Genomic DNA, 23428 nt, shown 5'->3' with positions numbered 1-23428 from the left:
TTTAACAAAAAAAAAAAATTATTTTAAATAAAAAAAACTGTTTAAAGTAATCCAAAGAGATAAATTTTTAACGAAATAGTTCAGGTTTCAACAAAAACAGATTAATTTTGAACCAAACAGTTGCATTTGTAACACAAAAAGATTAAATTTCTACGCACAGAGATGGAATTTCAAACATCTGTGAAACTGAGTGAAATTATTCCTAAAATGTTCAAAAATTCTTCAAAATTTTTTAAATCAGCTAATCTACATTTTTTTGTGCATTTTTTGAAAAATTTTAAAATTTTCTTTAAAATTTAAATTTTCAATGAAAAAGAATTTTTAATTTTCCTCATGAATTAAAAGAGAAGAATTTTATTGCAAATTTTTTAAATTCTCAATCTTTGAAATTTTTGTTAAAAAATGTAGATTTTGTTACACACTTTTTTAATTTATCAATCGATTTTTTAAATAAATTTTCTAATATTGTAAAATTGAAAATTTTTGTTTTAAAATCTTTTAAATTCTTTTTCGAAATTTCAAGAAAGCATTAAAAACGTTTAAAAATATTTTTCAATTTTTTCTTAAATTAATTTTCAAAATAGAAAATCATTTCTTTCCCAGAATTTTTGAAAAACTTCGATTTTTTATTCAAAATTTACAAAAATTTAAGTATTGTTACAAATTTTTTTAATTTATCTTAAACTCAATTGAATCTTTTTATTAATTTCCTGATATTGAAGATTTGAACATTTTTGGTATAAAAGGAACTTTAAGCGAAGTTGTTTATTTTCTTAAAACCTTCCATAATTCTTAAAAATGCGCAAATTTCTTATAAAAAATCTTGAAAAATTCACATATTGTTAAAAAAAGAACTTTTGAGGATCTCTTTAAATTTTGAATGATTGAAAAAAAATAAAAGCTTTTAGATATCTTTTAAACTCACTCCAAGTTTTTTTTTTTAAATTTTCTAACATTGCAAAATTGAACATTTGTTTAGACATTTCAGGAAAACATTTTAAATATTTCAAAATATTTTTCAATTTTCTCTTGAATCGCTTTTTAAAATTCAAAATGTTTTTTCTGCGAATTCTTCAAATTCTTGGAATTTTTTATTAAAAATCTTTAAAAATTTACATTTTGTGACAAATTTTTTAAATTTAACTTAAACTCAATCGATTTTTTTGAAACTTCCTAATATTGAAGATTTGAACATTTTTTGTTTAAAATAATGTACGTTCTTTTTAAAAAATCTAGGATAGCATCAAAAGCTTTGATTTTTTTCAATATTCTCTTAAATCACTTGTCAAACTGACCATTTTTTTTGTCCCCAGGAATTTTTCAGTTATTTTTATTTTATTTCCATATCTTTTAAATCTTCTATATATCACTTCAACTTGCTTGAATTACTTTTAAAATTTTTTATTTTTAAAAATTGAACATTTTCACTTTTTGTTTTGAAATCTTTGACATTTTTCTTGAATTCAAGGAAATGATTTGAAATGATTTAAAATATTCTTCAATTTTCTCTTCAAATTAATTTTTCAGCAACAAATCAACATTTTGCTAAAAAAATTTTTTTGATCTCTGCAAATTTTAATTATTTAAACAAATTTCAAAGCTTCTAAATATCTCTTAAACTCACTCCCAATTTTTTTTATTTCCTAACACTGCAAAATTTATAAAACTTTTTAAATTTTTTCTCAAATCATTTGTCAAGCTGGAAAATAATTTTTTCTTCTAAGAATTTTAAGCAAAGTTTTTTATTTTCTTGAAACCTTCCATAATTCTTAAAAATCCCCAAATTTCTGAAGAAAATTTTACATTTTTTTGTAAATTCTTTCAAATATTTTCAGGTTTTAAAGTATTTTCATATTTTTTAAATCTTTTAAATATCTCTTAAACTTACTTGAAATGTTTTTCAAATTTTGTATTCTTGGAAAATTAAAAATTTTACTTTTTGTTTTGAATTTTTCTACATTCTTTTTAAAAATTTTAAGAAATGATTTGAAATATTGTTCAACTTTCTATTTAAATTATTTTTTTTTTGCAAAAAATCAAAATTTTGCTTAAAAAAAAAGAACTTTTTATGATCTCTTCAAATTTTGATTTATTTTGAAAAATCAAAGCTTCTAAATATCTTTTAAAGTCACTCAAATTTTTTTTCTAACATTGCAAAATTCAATATTTTTAGTTTAAAATATTTTACATTCTTTTTCGATATTTTAGGAAAGCATTTTGAATGTTTCGAAATATTTTTTCAATTTTCTCTCAGATTATTTTTCAAAACAAAAAATCATGTTAATTTTATAAAAATTTTAGTGTTTTTTTATCTCTCTATTAATTATTTTTTCTCTATTATATTGCTAAGGTCTTACGATTTTTGCAATCCTTCAAAAAATGTTAAGGGGTTTCCAAATTTTTTTTCAATTGAACACAAAATGATTCTCCTCCTTTTATTTTAAAAACCATGCAAATTAAAAAAAAGAAGGAAATGAAAAATCACTGAAATCTGAATTTTTGCAAACACTTGATGCTCGCAACCTGTAAAAAATTTCTGTTCAAATGTGAAAAAAAATTATGAATGTATTATCTCACCTAGAGAATCACTAAATATCTACTGATCCTAGCGCAAAATATACAATATTTTCATATAAACCTGTTTAACCCTTAAAGTGCATTGTGGGTCTCTTACACCCCAAGCAATTTTTAAACTCTCATAAACCATACTTAATTCGAAAAAATTAAGTGAGTGTCGCCATCTAGCTTTAGTTGGAGATTAAAGCAGCAGCTGCTGAAAGTGGAGGAGAAAAAATCTTGGGGTGTCTAACACCCAGTGTGTACTAAGTGAATGAGAAAGTAATTTTGGCGCAAATTTTGTTGTTGAAATTTTATTTATTATTTACTTTCGAACGTAAGTATATCATATGAAGTGAAATAATTTTTTTCGATTATTTCATACTTTTTTCCTTGTAGATGGCATAACTTACAGCAGCGCATCACACGAGAGCAGACTGTGAATTTGTTGAATAAAATATTATTAAAATATAGTTATATATGTCTCTTTTTACAATTTTTTTTATTTTTATAGTATTACACTTCAAAGTTCCTCAATTAATATAATAATAAATCGATGTAAAGCAAGAAATCTGACTATTTCAAAGGTGTAGGCATAAATTTTCAGGTTAAAATAATCAAAATTCCATGGGTTATGAATTTGTAAGTAAAAAGAACCCATTTTTCACGTTTCCTTCAATAATTTTTTAACAAACTTTAAATAATTAAATTACTATAAAATCAACTCTAACGTATAAAAGATACCTTAAACTATATCGGATAATTTTATTGTGACAAAATATTCAATAGCCGTTAAACAATACATGATTAAATACGCTGGGGTATATAACACCCACTGTGCACTTTACCGTGATTTTTACCATTTATGCACTTTAAGGGTTAAATATAATTATTTGAAGGTTTTTAATTATAAAAAAATCCTCTTAATTTTGATTATCAAGAGTGAAATTCAAATTGGCGAAGACTATATTGTTATATTATTGATTCAACGTTCTTTTTTCATTGCCGATTGAAGCAAAGACATTCGCAAAGACGTGACCAACTTCTCCAGTTCTTCAACTTTCATTTTCAAAACTTTGTTGGCTTTTTCGAGTTGAACTGCCTGGCTGGCCATTTGCATCTCCTTGGATTTTTTATTCATTCTCGATTTTCTCGAAGCCTCGTTATTTTTTTCACGCGATTCCCTATAACTGCTGTCGGAATTCTCATGATCCTCTGATTCGCTCTCCAGAATTCGTTTCACTCCTTGCCGTTTTCCTTTGCAGAAGTCTTTTCCCAACTTTGCAGAACTATATTTAGCCTTTTTTATTCTCTCTGACAGTTTTATTGATTCTTCCAAGAAGCTGGAAGAAGAGGATGAAGATGGAGACAATGAATTTTTAGGATATTGAAATTCAATTTTTTTCGGTTCATTTATACTTTTCTGTGAATTTTTTTCCACAGTCTGAGATGATGTCGGCTTTAATTCTTTGATTTGGACCAGTTTCGGTTCTAAAATCGCGGATGTACTTGTTGAAGGCGAAGCGGTTTCATCCTGTAAATTGATTAAATTAATTATTCCACAATAGAGTCAAATTAATGAATTTAAATTTAATTTGAATTAATTAGTAGATTTGCACTCTTGAAGCAATTTTGTTCATTTCAATTTATAAAAGAGATCATTTTAAAAACTTTTGGACATTTGAAAAAATAATATAAAAATATTTAATAGTTGTATATTTAAAAATAAATAATATCTATGCAAAAAATTAATGGGACGACTGAAATATCCCAAAAAATAAAATTCCTGTCACTGTAAAATTCCCGAAATAAAAAATTAACCAACTAGAAAATTCGCTAATAATAAAATTGCAGAAAAATAAAAATTACCGATTGGAAAATTCCCGAACATTAAAATTAAAGAACAATAAAATTGTGGAAAAATAAAAATATCAAATTGGAAAATTCCCGAATAATAAAATTTTCGAATTATGAAATTCTCGAATTATAAAATTCCCGAAATTGAAAATTCCCGAATAATAAAATTCACGATAGATTATAATATTACCGAATTGGAAAATTCCGTATAATAAAATTGAGGAATTATAAAAGTCCCAAATCGTAAAATTCCCGGATAATAAATTAACAATACAGTAATCAAATTGTTGTACGAAAAACAATTAGGTGTAATGTTTAAAGTTTCTAAAATTATTCATATTTTTTATTCAAAAAATAATTTTAAAAAATTTAAATATTAAAAAATAAAAGTTTTTATAAAAATATTTAATAATTGTAATTTTTTAAATAAATGATATCTACACAGAAATTTAATGGGACGACTAAAAATCCTGAAAAATAAAATTCCCGACACTGTAAAATTCCCGAGTTAGAAAATTCCCGAATAATAAAATTCTCGAATAATAAAATTCTCGAATAACGAAATTTCCTAATAATAAAATTCAGGACAGTTTAGAATATTACCGAATTGAAAAATTCCGTATAATAAAATTGACCAATTATAAAATTCTCGAATAATAAATTTAAAATACAATAATCAAATTTCTTTATAAAAAACAATTATTATTAATGCTTAAAGTTTCTAAAATTATTCATATTTTAAATTCAAAAAATAATTTAAATAACTTTAAAAATTTTCAAGTAAATTTTTTTATAAAAATGTTTGATAATTATATTTCGAAAAATAAATAATATCTATACAAAAATTTAATGGGACGACTGAAAAATACCAAAAAATAAAATTCCCGAAACTGTAAAATTCCCGAATTATAAAATTACCGGATAATAAAATTCGCGAATAATAATATTGCAGAACAATAAAAATTCCGAATTGGAAAATTCCCGAATAATAAAATTCTCGAATAATAAAATTTCCGAATTATAAAATTCCCGAATAATAAAATTCACAATTCGAATTGGAAAATTCCGTGTAATAAAATTGATCAATTATCAAATTCCCAAATCGGAAACTCCCGAATAATAAATTAACTATACAATAATCCCATTTTTGTATGAAAAGCAATTATTTGTAATGTTTAAAGTTTCTCAAATTATTCATATTTTTAATTCAAGGAATAGTTTTAAAAAACTAAGAAATTAAAAAATGCTGTTATAAAAATATTTGATAATTGTATTTTAAAAAATAAATGATATCTATACAAAAATGTAATGGGAAGACTGAAAAATCCCGAAAAATAAAATTCCCGACACTAAAATTCCCCAATTATAAAATTCTCGAATAATAAAATTGCAGAAAAATAAAAATACCGAATTGGAAAATTCCCGAATATTAATATTCGCGAATAATAAATTTGCCGACAAATAAAAATACCGATTTGTAAAATTCCCGAATAATAAACTTCTCGAATAATTAAATTCCCGAATAATCAAATTCACGACAGTTTGTAATATTACCGAATTGGAAAATTCACGAATAATAAAATAAGTTAAATTATTTCTACTTAAAGTCGTTACAAATGAATTCCATTGTTATTAATAGATCAAAACTGGTTTTAAAATTCTTTTAAATAGTCTCTTAAATTTGTTTTTTTTTAATAATTACAAATAACTTAAAATTTCATTTAATATTCTTAAAAAGCTTAAGACTTTTATTTAAAAATCTTTATAAATCTAGATTTTAATTTGAGACGACTGAAAAATCCCAAAAAATAAAGAGACGAATGAAAAAAGCCCGTAAAATCAAATTCCCGACAAGTTTAATTACCGAATTGGATGATGTCCGAATAATAAATAAAATAAACAAAGTAAATTGAAATTTGTTTCCATAAATAATATTTATTTATTAACGATACAATAATCAAATTGGTTAAGAAAATTATTTTTAATGTTTTTTAATAAAATTACTTGATAAATATATTTTTAATAAATAAATAATATCTATAAAAAACTAATTGTTAAAATTCAAGAATTTTCTAGTACAGACATTTTATAAATCTGCAATTTTCTGCCGGGAACTTTATTATTTGTGAATTTTCCAATTCGGCAATTTCGCAGTGTCAGTAATTGCATTTTTCGTGATTTTTCAGTCGCCCCAACATAAAATTTCCGACACTCTAAATTGCAGAAATGGAAAATTCCTGTATTATATCATTCCCGAATTGGAAAATTGACGACTAATAAAATTCCTGACAGAAAATTGCAGAATTATAAAATAACCGAACCAGAAAATTCCCGTGTTTTAACCATGAAATTTCTGTATGGATATTATTCATTTATTTAAAATACTGTTATCAAATATTTGTATAAAAAAGATGTTTTCAATGTTTAAAGTTTTTAAAATTATTGTTTGAATTGAAAATATCAATAATTTTAGAAACTTTAAAGCATTAAAAATAATGTTTTTTAGATCTAAAAATTTTATTATTGAATTATTAATAAATAAATATTTGTGAAAAAAATTTTCAATTTACTTTATTAATTTTATTTCATTTATTATTCGGGAATCTTCCAATTCAGTGATATTATTACTAATTATTATTAATATTATTATATATTACATGTGTATATATATCGGGAATTTTTAGTCGTCCCAAAATAAACTTCCATATGTAGAAAATTATAGAATTGTAAAATTCCCGAACAATAAAAATTCACGAAATAAACAAAATTCCGATATATAGAAATCCCGGATTAGAAAATTTCCGAAATAAAGTTGCCGATACTTTTTTAAATTGACGAATTTAGAAATTCCAGAATTGAATATCCGAAATAGAGAATTCATGAATTTAAACAATTAGAAAATTCTTTTTAGTAATTTTTTTTTATTTATTATATGATAATAAAATATTCTTATGAAACAGAATTTCTGAATAATTTTGAATTTCTTGAATGAAATATTTAGTTTGAAAATGCGCAGAGCATTTAAAAATGATCATGGTTTTATCAAAAATTGAATTTTTAATTTAAAAAAATTAATAAAAAGAATCTTGCACAGAAATCAGTGCTGAATTAAATTCTGAAAAGGTTATTTGGAAAATGTTATTAGGTTTCCAGATTATCAAGGTTTAAAAAACTGAAGGAAAATTCCAGGATACACCCTATTAAAAAAAAAAAAAAATTGCAAAAAATAAAGCCAGCGGGAATCGAACCCGGACTTTTCGGTTACGAACTCGAAGCGCTGCCGCCTGATCTAACCTGGAGTTGAAAAACATCGGATTACCATTTCGAATTTTCAATTCCCTTTTTATATAAACTCAAATACAGGAAACCAGATATAAAAATTGACCAAGTTTGAATATAAATACGTACATCACAAAGATAGGAGAGTAAATCAAACGATTCCTGTTCATTGGTCACCAAAGCTGAAAAAATGGCAGGTTCAAGTGGATCCACAGTCTTAACTTCCTCTACTTGAGAAGGTGGTATGTATAATTTCAGATTTCCGGGTTTCACTCGCCCGGAATTGTATGATGTTGTTGCAGCTGCATCATTTCTGACATCTCTATTGTTGGTTGTGTCGGTGGTAACATTTAACCAAATATCCGGTTTAATGTCAGCACTACAGTTTGGCTTTATTTCTTCAAATTTTACGACCCCTTGCATATTTGAAATGTCTGCGCTATGCAAAATATCATCGCAATTCCTATTCTCGTCGTATACAATTGTAATCCCTTCAGGTACGCCTTCCAAAATTGAGACTTCATTCTCGTATCCCGTGTCTAAAGAAAAATCATTCTCTTCATAGATCTATAATCACTATCGCGAAGAGATAGCAGGGATCACAGCGGTTCAGTAGTCCAATTTTAGGTTAAAAGCAGTCAAATTAGGCTCTCTTACACTCATCCTCATTTCTAATAATTTCCCCTACTTCCTCCCACTGACACTCACCTTTCCTCTCTAAATTCGACTCACTTCTCCTACTCCCCCTAACATCATTTCCCATTATTTCTTCCCAATTCTACTATTTTCCCACCTCTTATTTACTCTCACTTCCTACAAGATGCCGCTAATTTCTCCTGACTTCCCTCCCCTTATTTACACTCACTAACTCAACTTTCTCATATAAGATTCTTCTATCACTACTTCTTTTTCCTATCCCGCACTCTCATTTACCCTTATTTCTAATAATTTCGGCAACTTCCTCTAACTTACACTCACTTTCCATCTTTGATTTCAAGTCACTTCCCCTACTCTAATTTTTGATCATTTTCCCATCTCTCATTTCCCACAATTTCCTTTCACTTCTTCTACTTGCCCACCTCTTATTTTCTCTACTTTCCACACACTGCCGATAATTTAAGCTGACTTCCTTTCCCTAATTTACACTCACTGAACATACTTCTCCCTCTTCTCACTTCCCTAAATAATACTCACATTTCACAACTTCCTTTACAATCCCTCACCCTTACTCTTCCAAGTTTCTAATAATCTCTCATACTTCCTCCCGCTTACACTCACTTTTTTTTCTAAGTTCGACTCACTTCCCTTACTCTCTCTAACAAAATTTCCCAGGATTTCTTCCTACTTCTACCATTTTCCCACCTCTTATTTACCCTCACTTCCTACATGTTGCCGCTAATTTCTCCTGATTTCCCTCCCCTAATTTATGCTCACTGTCACTACTTCCCCCTCTCCTTGCTCCCCCAAATAACGCTCACCTTTCAGTACTTCCTTTCCCTATCTCACACTCTCACTTACCCTCATTTCTAATCATTTCCCCTAGCCCCATGCCACTTTTCTGGAGGCCTGTGGAAAATATTTGTCATGAGAGTTGACGATCGCCGTATGGCGGCGCCACATACGCACTTGGCCTAGAATTCAAATAATTCTTGGCGAAAGTGTTTTCAAAAATCTTTGTTGAATACAAATAATTTTCTGATATTCCTGGGTAAAAGATAATAATCTTTAAGATTTGTTAAATCTTTTAAGTTAAGAATAATTCCTACTAATCACAACAAATTATTATTTATGCGCAATTAAATTAGACATATAATTATATGTGTAATTTTTAAATAACCGAAAAAAATAGTTTAGATTTTATAATATTATGAAATTTTTAACAAAATACTAGAAATTTCAACCATAAAAACTATGTCTCAACAAACAAAAAAATTCTAAAACTATATCTTCGTAATATTTTCTTATTATTATAATATTTTATTTTCTCAATCTAATTTCATTAACGCGTTTCGTATCTTTAAATAAAAAAGTGTATATGCATTTACTTATTTTTGAAAATCAGGACAAGCTGGACACTTCTTAAATTAAAAGTTAACTTATTTTTAGCTTAAATATTTTTTAAATCCTTAAAAAGTTTCAAAATTTTATTTTACAATCTGGAAACATCTACATTTTGTATTACATTTTTTTTTAATTATTAATTACTTTTGCAATTTTTTCAGAGATTCTACGCATCTTTTAACATGATTCGAAATCAGCCAAAAATCTTTTTTAAATCCGGAAAAATATAAATATTTTCTTGAAATCTTCCAGCTTCATTTTTGACAATGTTGGATGTCTTTTTACATATTCTCTTAAAATTAATTTTTAAAATAAAAAGTGATTTTCAATTTTCCTAAGATTCTTGAGAAATATTATTTTATCATTTTGAAACCTTTCAGAATTCTTACAAACCTTCTAAATTTTTTGCTCAAAATCTGGAAATTCTATATTTTGTTTTAAATTAAACACTTCGTTTAAATTATTTGAAATAATAAAAAAATTTTATTTTATTTTAAATCTTTTTAGACCTTCTAAGTATCTCTTCAACTCACTCGAATTTTTTCTAGGAATAATATGTGTTCTATATTTATTATATATCAAAATTATACAATTTTACTTACAAATTAAATTTTTTTTAAGAGAACAATTAAAATGGTAACGTTTAATTTTTTTTTAGTATAGTTTCGAGTATTTGATTTATAATTACTGATTTTAAATTAATAGTCAAATATTTCTAAATATTTATATATTCATAATAATTTAATTTTAATCAAATAAATATATTAAATATCATACATAATATAATAATAAACTAATAAATAAAGTTTATGCAAATTAAAAATGTTTTGTTTTTTGCATTACAAAATTTCAACAACAAAAATTAATTTAAAATTTAATTTTTTTAAATCATTATAATTTACATTTTAAGTTGACAAACTGAAAAGAGTTTTATCCAAAATTGTTGTTTTCAAACGCTCCTAATTTTTATTTTTTCAATCCTAAATATTAAAATCTAAAAAGGGAACGTTTTTAAGACTCATGGACGCCACTCAGAAACGTAATTTTTGAAAATTGCCAAAAATTTCTCCTGAATATTATCTTTTTAGTTTTTTTTGGGGTTAAAAATTCACCTCTTTTCGTAGGAAATTAATATTTGGTTTAAAACTTATGTTTTTTGCTGATAAATCAACTGAAATATTTTTTAGATGAAAACTATTTTTCCTGAAAAGTAGTCTTTTTGAATGAAAATTTAATCTTTTTCAGTATAAATATTGCATTTTTCTGGAAAAAATGCAACTGTTTTGTTGAAAATTAAATTATTTCCCAGAAAATTTGTTTCTTTGAAATAAAAATTCACCAGTTTTAGTAGAATTTACATTTTTCTTGGAAAAAAATGTAACTGTTTGGTGGAAAATTTAAAAATCTTGTTCAAAATTCGACTATTTAGCTACTCAGAATAAATTCAACCTCTTTTTTTAAAGTTTTTCTTTCAGATTTTAAAATTTACCTGCTTTATCAAAAAATAAACCTTTCTTGGATCAAAATGCAATCGTTTCTTTGAAAATTCAACATTTTTTTAAGGCGTACTTTTTGGTTGAAAATATTGCTGTTTTATTGAAAATGTAACAATTTAATCAAAATTTACTTCTTGCTTAAATTTAATATTTGTGTGTTGAAAAGAGAACTAAAATCTTTTCTGGATGAATAATTAAAAAAATTTTGTTTCAATGAAAAATGTATCTGCTTTAAGAGAAATTTAATTTTTATTGGATCAAATGCAACTGTTTCGTTGATAATTAAACTATTTTCTCAAAAAGTCATACTTTTTGTTTGAAAATTTTACTGTTTTCTTGAAAATTGTTGTCGTTTTTTATTAAAAATTCATCTATTTTAGTATAAATTTTATCTTTCATAAATAAAAATGAAACTAATTTGGTAGAGAATTCAACTATTTTATTGAAAGTTCACCCTTTTTAGGGGAAGAAAATTGTTTTTTTGGGTTAAAAATTCAATATTTTTCGTAGAAACTAATTTTTCTTTTAAATTCATATTTTGATCTTAAAAATTCAACTGGAATATTTTTGGATAAAAATTAAGCTATTTGAAGGAAAAATTTTTCAATAAAAATTCATATGTTTTAAGAGAAATTTAATGTTTTTTGGGTACAAATTCAACTTCTTGGTGGAGATTTCAAAAATTTGGTTAAAAAGTCATCAATTTTATTTGAAAATTCTGTTTTGTTGAAAATTTACTTTTTATTTAAAATTGACATTGCAGTTTTGAAAAATGAACTGAAATATTTTCTTGATGAAAGTTCGACTTATAAAAAAATGGTCGTTTTTTATTCAAAATTTATCTATTTTAGTACAAATTTCATCTTTCTTGGATAAAAATGAAACTAATTTGGTAGAGAATTTAACTATTTTGTTAAAAAATGCATCCTTTTTAGGAGAAGAAATTCGTCTTTTTGAGTTGAAAATTTAATTTTTTTAAATTTATATTTTGATATTAAAAAGTCAACTGAAATATTTTTGGGATAAAAATTCAACTATTAAAAAAAATTTGTTAATAAAAATTCATATGTTTGAAGAGAAATTTAATATTTTTTCATACAAATGCAACTAATTCGTATAGAATTCAAATTTTTTTGTTAAAAGTCATCCATTTTGGATTGGAAATTGCAGAAACTTTAAACGACACTATTTATTGTTTGGAAATTTATCTTCTTAGGTAAAAAATTCAACTATTATGTTCCAAATTTAATTATTTTGTTTGAAAAGCCATTTTTTATAGTGGAAAAGACATCTTTTTGTTTGAAATAAATTAATAAATTAAAAAAATTTTAATTGATATATGTAATAATCTTTTATTCCGTTTATAAAAGATTCTATATGAAAAATATTACAAGATTACAAGAAAAAATTACAAGTTATACAAATTACAATAAATTTTGGACAACCACCATAAAATGTTCCTGAATTAAAAAAATAAAAAAAAATTTCCTAAGAAAGAGAAGTAAAAAATTATTTTTTTGGATAAAAATAAAAAAGAGGAAAGAAAAAAAGGCAACCAACAAAATCCCCTTCCTTCTCTTTTTATTTCTTTCGCCTTTTTTTATTTTTATTATTATAAAATTACAATAAAAACATTTTTAAGAAATAATCACCGGACGTTTCAGCACAAATCAAGGCAAACAAAAAAAATAAATGGAACAACAACAATTTGGATTTGGTTAGCTGTCTTCTTATTTTTCTTTCCTCTTTTTTATTTTTGTCAAAAAAAAAATATACATTTTTTTCTTATCCTTTTTTAGGAAAATTTGTATTGGGTTGGAAAACGGTTAAAATTAAACTTGGACAGATTTTTTTCAAAAAATAAAAAAATTTAATTTAATTTAATGGTGAAAAGGAGGATTAGCGAAAAAAAATGAGACTGGCTGTGATCCCTGTTAAAGGAATTTAAAAAATAAATATTTACCCGAAAGTTTGGGATTGATAGCTTCACCTATAGGAAAATCGCATTGTTCCGGGAATGGGTTCATGCACCAGCCACTCAGGTCTTGAAAGTTTTCCTCCCAAATAGAGAAGTTCTGACTGTTGTCTTCGCCGTCGACAGTACCCGGCTTCATTTTCGGGATTGGCCAGGATTCCTTCAAGAGATTCGACTCCATGGTTGGAGTCAAAAGAGGGATCATTTCCGTCTTCGAGGAAGATAGAGGATCTTCCTCTGGAGGCCTCGATCTCACGCCACGTGAAGCAGATGACAGACGCGGCTGACGGTTGCATGTTGATAGTACCTGAAATAACCCACCTCATTTCAGCTCTTATTTATTATTTTTATTATTAAACGAAATTTATTTATCAAACAAAAAAATATATATCAGCCCAAGACTGGCGCGCAACTGTTGGTCCTGGCACTACTGTCATTTTGTGATTGTGAACTCTCTTTTGTTAAAGCTCTTTCGGCTTTAACGAACACATTCTCATCACATATCTTGTGCTTCGCACTCGATTTTGCCCCAATTGTCAACTTTTCTACATTATACTCAACACTTTTATATCAAATATAATACATTTTTTATGTAACTATGCCTGGGATTGCCTATTCAAAAATTGCAAAATAAAAAGCAAATTGTATTTATCATGATTATTTTAATATTTGTTTTTTATTTTGCTTTAAATTATATTCTAATCTGCGCTGAAACATGTATCATTTCAATAAATTTATATCATTACAATTCATAATATGCATGAAAATTGAAACATACTAATTCTTATTTACTGGTTTTTATAATTTTTTCTATTTTTAATCTTATTTTTTTATGAAAAAAACTACTGCGCATCTGGATTTGTTTAGACGAAAAACTTTTTTGCTTCATTTTAGTTTATACCTTGTGTCGTTTTTCAAAAAAAAAAAAAAAAATTATTTTGATTATTATTTTGTACGATTAAGGCCATGTGACGTATGGGTCACGTGACCAGATTCCTACCTTACCGCCAGTTTTTTTTATTTCCCAACTTATATTCACACAAAACGTCACATCGAGTTGAAAATTAAACAAATTAAATATTTTTTAAATAGAACAATACAAATTGTAACGTTGAAAGTTTAAAAGCTTTTCGAAATTTTAACAATTCAAAACTTTCTATATTTTATAAACTGTAGAGTTGAAAGATTCAGTTCCAGAAATATAAATTCACGTTATTATTTTCGAAACTATAAATTATAAAATTAATCAATGAACTTTACAAAATTTTTAATTCAATTTTTTTAAAATTTTAAATTAAATTTGAATTTTTAACTAGAAACATTGAAAAATTAAAGTTTTTAAAACTAAACATTTCTTAAATTAGAAGTTAAATTATTTTCATTTTATATATTTTAAACATCCTTAAAATGCTTTAAAATTTTATTTCGAAATCTTGAGAAATCTATCATTTAGAAGTTTGGAAAAGATTAAAAATTAATTTAAAACTCGAATTAATGGCCTAATTTAAAACTAAATATAGATTTTTGCATATTTCAAACAAAATTGTTGAAGATTTGAAACAAAAAGTTTAGAAACTTTTCAAGGATTTTGAAAGGTTTCAAAAGAATAAAAACATTTTCTTATGATTCCTAGGAAAATTGAGAATGATTTTTTATTTTAAAAAACCATTTCAAGACAATTTTATAAAATTGGCATGATAAAACTTTTTTTCTTCAAAATCTGACAATTCTTAAATTTTGTACAGATTTAAAATCGTCTTGTCAAATCAATTATTGTTCACTTTTTAATCTTTAAATTACAGATCAATTAAAAAAATTATTAATTTATATTTATAGTTGATAAAATATAAATCTTTTGTATAAAACATTTTTAACTTCAAATGGTTTTAATTTTTCTTTCTTCAAGTCTTTAAAACATTATTTTCAAATTCTTTGAATTAAAAATCTAAGCTTAAAAATAAAAAATCTAAAATGGTAAATTTTTTACGTAAAAAATTTTCGAATTACGCATTATAAAATGAATAATAGCATACAATTTAAGGTAGTTGTGCCAAAAGCCAGATATCTGAAAAAAAAATAGTTTTTCTACGATTTTAAAAATCAAAATATTATAACTGATGTCATTTCAAATAAAAAAAAACATTATTTTTTATAAAAAATATTAATATAAAAAAACACTTATTTTAAACATGTGTTTTGTAATTGAATTTGTTCTGATCGTGACTTCTTACAAAATTTTTAAAAATGATTTCACTTTAATAAATGACTGTTTCTTTTTTCCGGCAAAACATTCTTTACAACTCTATTGTTTACAATTTTAAAAGTGAATTTTGCGATGCCTGAAATTCTTAGACATTTTATGTAAGAAAATTTATTTTAAATTAATAATTATATTTAAAGATTATTTAGTTACTTTTTAAAATTGTAAAGAATAAGCCGCCATTTATTGAAATGTAATTATTTTTCAAAAATTGGTAAGAAGCGACAGGCAGAAAAAATTAAATTTTAAAAGACAAGGTTAAAATTAATGTTTTTTTGTTGTTGTGAATTTCAAAAATTCTCATAAAAAATCACGTTTTTTATTTGAACTGATAAAAATTATAATATTATGATTTTTAAAATCATAGAAAAAATATTTTTTTCAGATATCTGACTTTTGGCATGATAACTAACTTAATTAGAAAAAAAGAGTTGAATTGCATCATTACTAAGTCAAAGTGCTCAAAATTAAACATTTTAAATTTAAATTCGAGAATCACGAAATGAGTTTGATATTAGATAAAAATTTCGAAAATAGGAAAATGTAAAAACGTTTAAAATATTATAAGATTCAAATTTTGAAAAATATCTCATTTAGAAATCACAGGAATTGAGATTTTATTCTATATAATTAAACGCAATCAAAATTAAATAATTAAAATTTTTTAACCATTGAATTTGTATAATTTTAAATTTAACTCAACTCAAATTTGACAATTTAATATTGAAAACGAAATTGAATCTTTCAAAGTCAAAGCTTCTGAAATTCTAGAATTTTAAACTTTTATAAATAATAAAATTACAATTTAACATTGAAGTTGATTAAACAAATGTTTCTAAAATGAAAAAAATAAATTAAATTATTCTTTAAAAAAACTTTCAAAATAAAGTCATTTAAAATGGGAAACATTCAAAATGAAAAAAATGCTACTCCTTAACGTCACAATAAATCGTGATATTAAAACTTTTTACCCTCCAAACTTAAAAATTTCAATTATTTCAAGTTAATTTAAATAACTTAAAAATTAATAATTTTTTTATTTCTAATGAAACTTTCCAAAATTCAACCAATTCAATCTTAATTCTAAAATTAAAACCTTTTAACCTATAAAAGGGAAATATGAAAAAAGTATCGTTAAACATGAAAATTCAGAACTCTAAAATTGAACATTTTTTTATTTCAAATCTTCCTTTAAAATTATTATTCAATCAAGATTAAAATAAAGAATACTAACCAATATTGCTATACTGTGATTTTATTTTTTGAAATGGTACAATATTAAGCTTTCCAATTTGAAATTGCTTTATACTTACATCTCAAATTATTAAATTCAAAACTGAATAGCGACTTAATAGCGGGATGGTCCTGAAATTTTGAAATTTAAAATTCGAAATCTCCAAAAATGAATCTAAAAATTAATGTAAGAAAAAGTTTCAGGCCCCAAAGACTTCACTACTTTAGAAATTCAAAACTATAAGTTTAAATTAAAATTATATACATTTTAAAGACAATAAAAAGATTATTATTGAGGATCATTATTCTAATCACTTTTAAAATTATATACTTTCTAGTTGGAAACTTTCAAAAAATTACAAAATACGTGAATTATGAAATACGGGAAATTTCCCGGTGTAATATTTTTCTCTGGGTTGGATGGCCAACCTGATTTTTCAGGTTCAGGTTCAGTCAAAAAGTCAAATTTTCAAAAACCAAAAAATACTTGAATTTATAGCTAAAAAAGACCAATTTTCAACAAAACAATTAAATTTTCAGACAAAAAAAAATTGTTAAACAAAAATATAATAGTTCATTTTTTAACAACAACCAAAAACTCAACCAAAAAGAGCAAGTTTAACAAAATAGTTGAATTTCCAACAAAACAAAAAACGAATTTTAACAAGAAAATTCTTTTTCCAAATTAATTAATTTTGTTAAATATTCATGTTTTTTGTTAAAAAAAATCATCTTCTTGCCGGAAAATCATTATTTTTTGGTTAAAGATTCATCTCCTTGGTTAAAAAATTAACTATTCTATTTTTAGAAAACTAATCTTCTGGGTTAAAAAAATCTTTTGAGTATAACTCTTGGGTTGGAATTTTATTTCTTAAATTCATAATTTTAGAAAATCATTCTTCTGGGTTAAAAAATGTTTTGGTTTAAACCCTTTTGTAAAAAGGGAGAATTTATTTTATTTATTTATTTTTTTTTTGAGAATTTATTTTTGGAAATAACAATATAATTATCCAACTTTTGGTGGAAAATAGATATTTTTTATTGAAAATTGATCTTTCCTACTTGAAAATCATTCGTCTTTTTTGTCGAAAATTTATCTGAAAATTAAACTATTCAGTTCAAAACTTTTTTAACATTAATAATTCTAGTTAAAATTGAAATATTTGGTTCAAAACACAAACTGTTTTATTAAAATCAAAATTTTCTTAGAAACTTAAATTTTTTATTAAACAATCATATTTTTGGGTTGAACATTCAACAATTTTGTAGAAAATCCAAGCTTCTGTTTTTAAAATTCAAGAAGTTGGTGCAAAATTCATGTTTTTTGGTGGAACATTAATCTTCCTGCTGGAAAATTCTGATTTTTTTGTCTGAAAATTTATCTACTTTTTAAAAATTCTGATTTTTTAATTTGAACATTCTTTGATTTAAAAATTAACTTTTTTAAATTCAACTTTTTTGTTGAAATTAAAAAAAAATTATTTGTTTCATCTGAAAATTGAGTATTTCATTTTTTGTTAAAAATCTATTCTTTATAAGTTAAAAACTCAATTATTTGGTAGAAAATTCGTGTATTGTGTTAAACAATGAAATTAATTTTCAAGCAAAAATATTAACTTTCTACCCAAAAATACAAATTTTCCACAAAATACATGCATTTTCATCGGAATACTTGAATGTTCAATTAATAAGACAAATATTCAACTCAATAGAGGAATTTTAAACTAAGAGAAAAGAATTTTCAATAAACAAAGGAAATTTTTAGGTTGAATGATGAATTTTCAACTCAAATGATAAATCTTCAATTGGAATATTAGAATTTTAAACCAAAAAGATGAGCTTTCATCTAAAAAAAATCAGTATGCTACTGAAATTGTTCAATTTTCAACCAAAAGAATTAATTTTTACTAAAAAAGAGAAATCGGCGACCAAAACTGAAATAATTACGTTTTAACTTTTTAAAAAATCAACTGTCAACCAAAAAATACGAATTTTCAACTAAAATAGATAATTTTTTAACCGAAAATTGAATATTTAAATTTTTAGACAAAAAATAAATTGTTTAAACAAAGAGAGGAACTTTTTTCTAATATTATGGAATATTCAACTGAAAAAATAGTTATATTTACAGTTTAAAAAAAATTTCAAATAAAAAAGAAACGAACTTTCAAAAAAATAGTTCAATTTTAGACGGAAAAAAATCCTTTTCATACAAAAAAAAACAAGTTTTCAATCAAATAGCTCATTTTTCAACTAAAGAAATTAACCTTGAATTAAAATTATGAGTTTTCAAAAAAAAAAAAAAAAAATTTTAACAATCGAGTTTAATTTTCAACCGAATAATTTTATTTTCAACCTAAACGATGAATTTTCAACTGAAATGATCAATATTTAACTGGAATACTTGAATTTTTAACAGAAAATAACCATTTTCAAACAAGATTGCAAGTTCATCTTATGCGATTTTTCAACGAAATAGTTGTATTTTCAATTAAAAAAGACAGGTTTTTATTCATTTTATTGAACTTTGAACTAGAAAAGATCGATTTTCAACCAAACATGTAACAGATTTTCAGTTTGAGGAATTAATTTTAAAAAAGCAGTTGAATTTTCAACTGAAATAATTAAATTTTCTACACACCAAAAAGATGAATTTTCAACCAATAAATTAATTTTCTACAAAAAAAATGAGATTTTGAACCAGAAATAGAATAGTTGAATTTTCCCTGAAAAATCTAATTCTTAATAAAAATAAAACGGATTTTCAGCAAAATAGTTCAATTTTCTACTGGAATAGTTAAATTTGTAGTTAAAACAATTATTTTCAAAAAAATTAGTTAGGTTTTCAAAAACAGATGAATTTTCAATTAAAATTATGAATCTTCAAACAACAAAAAAATCCATTTTTAACAGCAGGTAGTTGAACTTTTAAATACAACAAAAAAATTTCAACAAAAAATCTAAACATAAAATTTATTATAATTTAGAAATATTTCCTCTTTGAAATATTAATTCTACTCCAAAAACTACTTAAAGTACTTTCTTTTTCTAAAATTTAGAAGAGGAAACTTTTTAATTGTGACGAATTCTGATTTAGAACAGAGATTTTTCAAATCCCTTTCTTGTCAATATGAATTATAATTATTTTAAAAATATTCTCATTCTATGACAAAAATTCCATGTTCCGCGTGAAATTATTTTTCTCTACGGAAACTTCCTGGCATAAAATAAAAATGGTAATTATTTAATAAAATTCTTTATGCAGGTAAGGAGGAATGAGGAGTTTTGCCTGGATATTGTTTTTTTTTTTACTTACGATAAATTTCCCCCCTTGCTCTATTGAAATGTTGCTGGCCGTTGGACGCTCGAAGACGGGAGGGATTCTGGCGACCTGTAGAAGATGAAGACATCTGTTACATTCAAATGAAAATAAAAAAAGAACGAAATTTTTAATAAGGCTTCTATCCGACGTTGAATTTTATACCTATGTATTTTTTTTAATATATTTTTTCATTTTTTTTATTCATATTTTATAAGTAAATTTATGTTTATTTATATTTATATTAGAAAACTTTTTTAAAAAGTCGCAAAATATATGAAGTCTTAAACAAAAAATTCAATTTTTGTTGAAAGAACATGACGTTTCAACAAAAATGTAAGTTTTTAGCAAAATAGTTGAATTTTTAACCCGAAACAAACCAGTAAAATTGTCAACTAAAATAATAATGCATCTACAATTAAGAAATTAATTTTTAACTTATTAGTTCATCTTTCGACCTAGTGATTCAATTTTTATCCAAAAAAATTAATGTTTAATTAAGAACAACAATTTTCTACAGAAATTATATTTAAAGATTATTTACTGATTTTTAAAATTGGAAAAAATAAGCCGCCATTTATTTAAATGTAATTATTTTTCAAAAATTGGTAAGAAGCGACGGATAGAAAAAATTAAATTTTAAAAGGCAAGGTTAAAATTAATGTTTTTTTTGTTGCTGTGAATTTCTAAAATTATCATAAAAAATCACGTTTTTTATTTGAATTGACAACAGTTATAATATTATGATTCTTAAAATCATAGAAAAACTATTTTTTTTCAGATATCTGACTTTTGGCATAACATCTTAATTAGAAAAAAGAGTTGAATTGTACGATTTCTAAGTCAGTGTTAAAAATTAAACAATTTAAATTCGAGAATCACGAAATGAGTTTGATTTTAGATAAAAATTTCGAAAATAGGAAAATATAAAAACGTGAAAAATATTATAAGATTCAAATTTTGAAAAATATGTTATTTAAACATCACAGGAATTGAGATTTTATTCTATATAATTAAAGGCAATGAAAATTAAATAATTAAAATTTTTAAACTATTGAATTTGTATAATTTTAGATTTTAAATCAACTCAAATATGATGAATTAATATTGACAACTAAATTAAATCTTTCCAAGTAAAAGATTCTGAAATTCTAAAATTTAAAATTTCTTTAAATAATAAAATTACAATTTAACATTAAAGTTGATTAAACGAATTTTTGTAATATGAAAAATATTAAATTAAATTATTCTTTAAAAAATTTCAAAATAAAGTCATTTTAAATGGGAAACATTCAAAATGAAAAAAATGCTACTCCTTAACGTCACAAAAAATTGTGATATTAAAACTTTTTAACCTCGAAAACTTTAAAATTCCAATTATTTAAAGTAAATTTAAATAATTAAAAAATTAATCATTTTCGAATTGCTAATTAAACTTTCCAAAATTCAACCAATTCAATCTTAATTGAAAAATTAAAAATTATAACAGGGAAATATTAAAAAAGTATTAGAAAACTTGTTTAAAAAGTCGGAAAATATATGAAGTCTCAAACAAAAAGTTCAATTTTTGTTGAAAAAATATGAAGTTTCAACAAAAATGTAAGTTTTTAGCAAAATAGTTGAATTTTCAACCAGAAACAAACCAGTTGAATTTTCAACTAAAATAATAATGCATCTACAATGAAGAAATTAATTTTTAATTTATTAGTTCATCTTTCGACCTAGTGATTCAATTTTTAACCCAAAAAAATGTTTAATTAAGAACAACAATTTTCTACAGAAAAAAAAACATAAATTTGTAACAAAATACATTCGTTTTTAACCAAATAGCTACATTTTTAACCAAAAAAGACCAACTTATAATAAAAAATGGAATAATTTAATTTTAAGTAAACAAAATTAAATTTGAGCCATAAAAAATAAATGAGCAGAAAAGATGAATTTTTAAGCAAGATTAATTTTCTAACAAAAAGGCGGATTCTTTACAGAATACATGATGGTTTGACTAAAAAAGATAATATTTCAACTAAGAATGGAACTGTTAAATTTTTGGTTGAGAAAAATTATTTTGAAACTTAAAAAAAGAAGAATTTTCAACCAAAATGATGAATTTTCAATTGAAAAAAAATTCTACAAAGACAAATTCCCTATCTAAAATGAAAGAGTTAAATTTTCTTTTAACGAAATTATTATTATTGTCATTACATCATTAACCCTTAAACGGCCAAAACGCCACAACCGGGACACTGCTTTTCAACGGCCAATAACTAAGACTATTCGACACTAGAAAAAATTGAGACATATATATTTTTATTGTTTAAGATCTCCTCTTTCCGACGGTGCCAATGAAATTCCTCAAAAAATTTATTTATTATCCCAAAATGCAGTTTAAACAAAAAAAAAAACGTGACTTTTCGTGCCTATTTTTTTTGTGAACCATTTTCCAAAGCTTTTCGAGTCTGTAATTAACCTGGAATCTCACTAACGGGTGGAATAAATGTCTAAACTTTGAGAATCCATGGTTCAAAGATCGATTTTTCGTTTTAGTATTTTCAAAATGGCGTCTTAATGGCAAAATTTTTGTGAAAACATTCATGAATTTTTTTATAATAAACGATGCGCTTTTCGGAAAAATCATCAGGAATATAAAGTTCTTATAATCAGCCAAGGAATACGCCTGAATATTTTCGAAGCGTTTTGAGCAAAATTTTGGATTTTGCATATGAACAATTTTTGCAAAATTCAAAATTTTGCTCAAAACGCTCCGGAAAAATTCAGGCGTATTTCTCGGCTGATTACAAGAACTTTTTATTCTTGACAAATTTTCCGAAAAGCGCATAGTTTTTCAATAACAAATATTTCATAGTTCTAAGCATCGTGTAAGAATGATTCACGAATATCTATCGTCCGTCTGCTGCAAACAAAGTTTACGTTGCCCAACTATCACCAACGTGGAGGTCGACGAATATCGATAGTCTCTTTTTTTTAAAGGGATTTTATATATTTTTTTTACATTTTTTATTTTTTTTTATGGAGAATTTTTTTCATTTCAGATTTCAATCCGTTGAAATCATTTTGATCCTGCTGTTTCAGAATGTAATTTTGAGAAACAATGTAAGCAGCAATACATGTTGCAATCAATGCAAAATCTTGTAGTCCTCTGGCGACATTGTTCATTATTACATAATGCTCTTCTTCGTTATTTCCAGGGCAAACTTTTTCTTCGTTACTCCATGAAAAAACGTGATTTGGTTCAAATTGTTTTTGAGATGCTGTGTAGTTATGGAAAACAGATCTACAGTCTGTCAAGTTAAAGCGTGGGTGGCTTTACTCGCAGTCGGTAAGGTGTATCGACATGATTTTGGTGTCAAAATATTAAGAAGAGCTCCCTC

General features: G+C 24.3%; 1 protein-coding gene across 1 annotated transcript in view; it reads right to left on the bottom strand.

The window, feature by feature from the left end:
- Nucleotides 1-3376: 3376 nt before the first annotated feature.
- The window catches only part of LOC117173777, a 33843-nt gene continuing 13791 nt past the window's right edge, over nt 3377-23428 (bottom strand). Inside the window, exons 3-6 of the mRNA XM_033362418.1 lie at nt 20034-20108; nt 13213-13531; nt 7822-8231; nt 3377-4090 (exon numbers count right to left, since the gene is read on the bottom strand). Of these exons, the coding sequence (XP_033218309.1) occupies nt 3542-4090; nt 7822-8231; nt 13213-13531; nt 20034-20108 (1353 nt within the window). The 3' untranslated portion in view covers nt 3377-3541. The remainder of the gene's footprint in view (nt 4091-7821; nt 8232-13212; nt 13532-20033; nt 20109-23428) is intronic.

Source organism: Belonocnema kinseyi, chromosome 5 (genome assembly GCF_010883055.1).
Source record: "Belonocnema kinseyi isolate 2016_QV_RU_SX_M_011 chromosome 5, B_treatae_v1, whole genome shotgun sequence".
In the NCBI taxonomy this organism is placed as follows: Eukaryota; Metazoa; Arthropoda; class Insecta; order Hymenoptera; family Cynipidae; genus Belonocnema; species Belonocnema kinseyi.
This window is presented reverse-complemented; position numbering and strand designations above follow the sequence as displayed.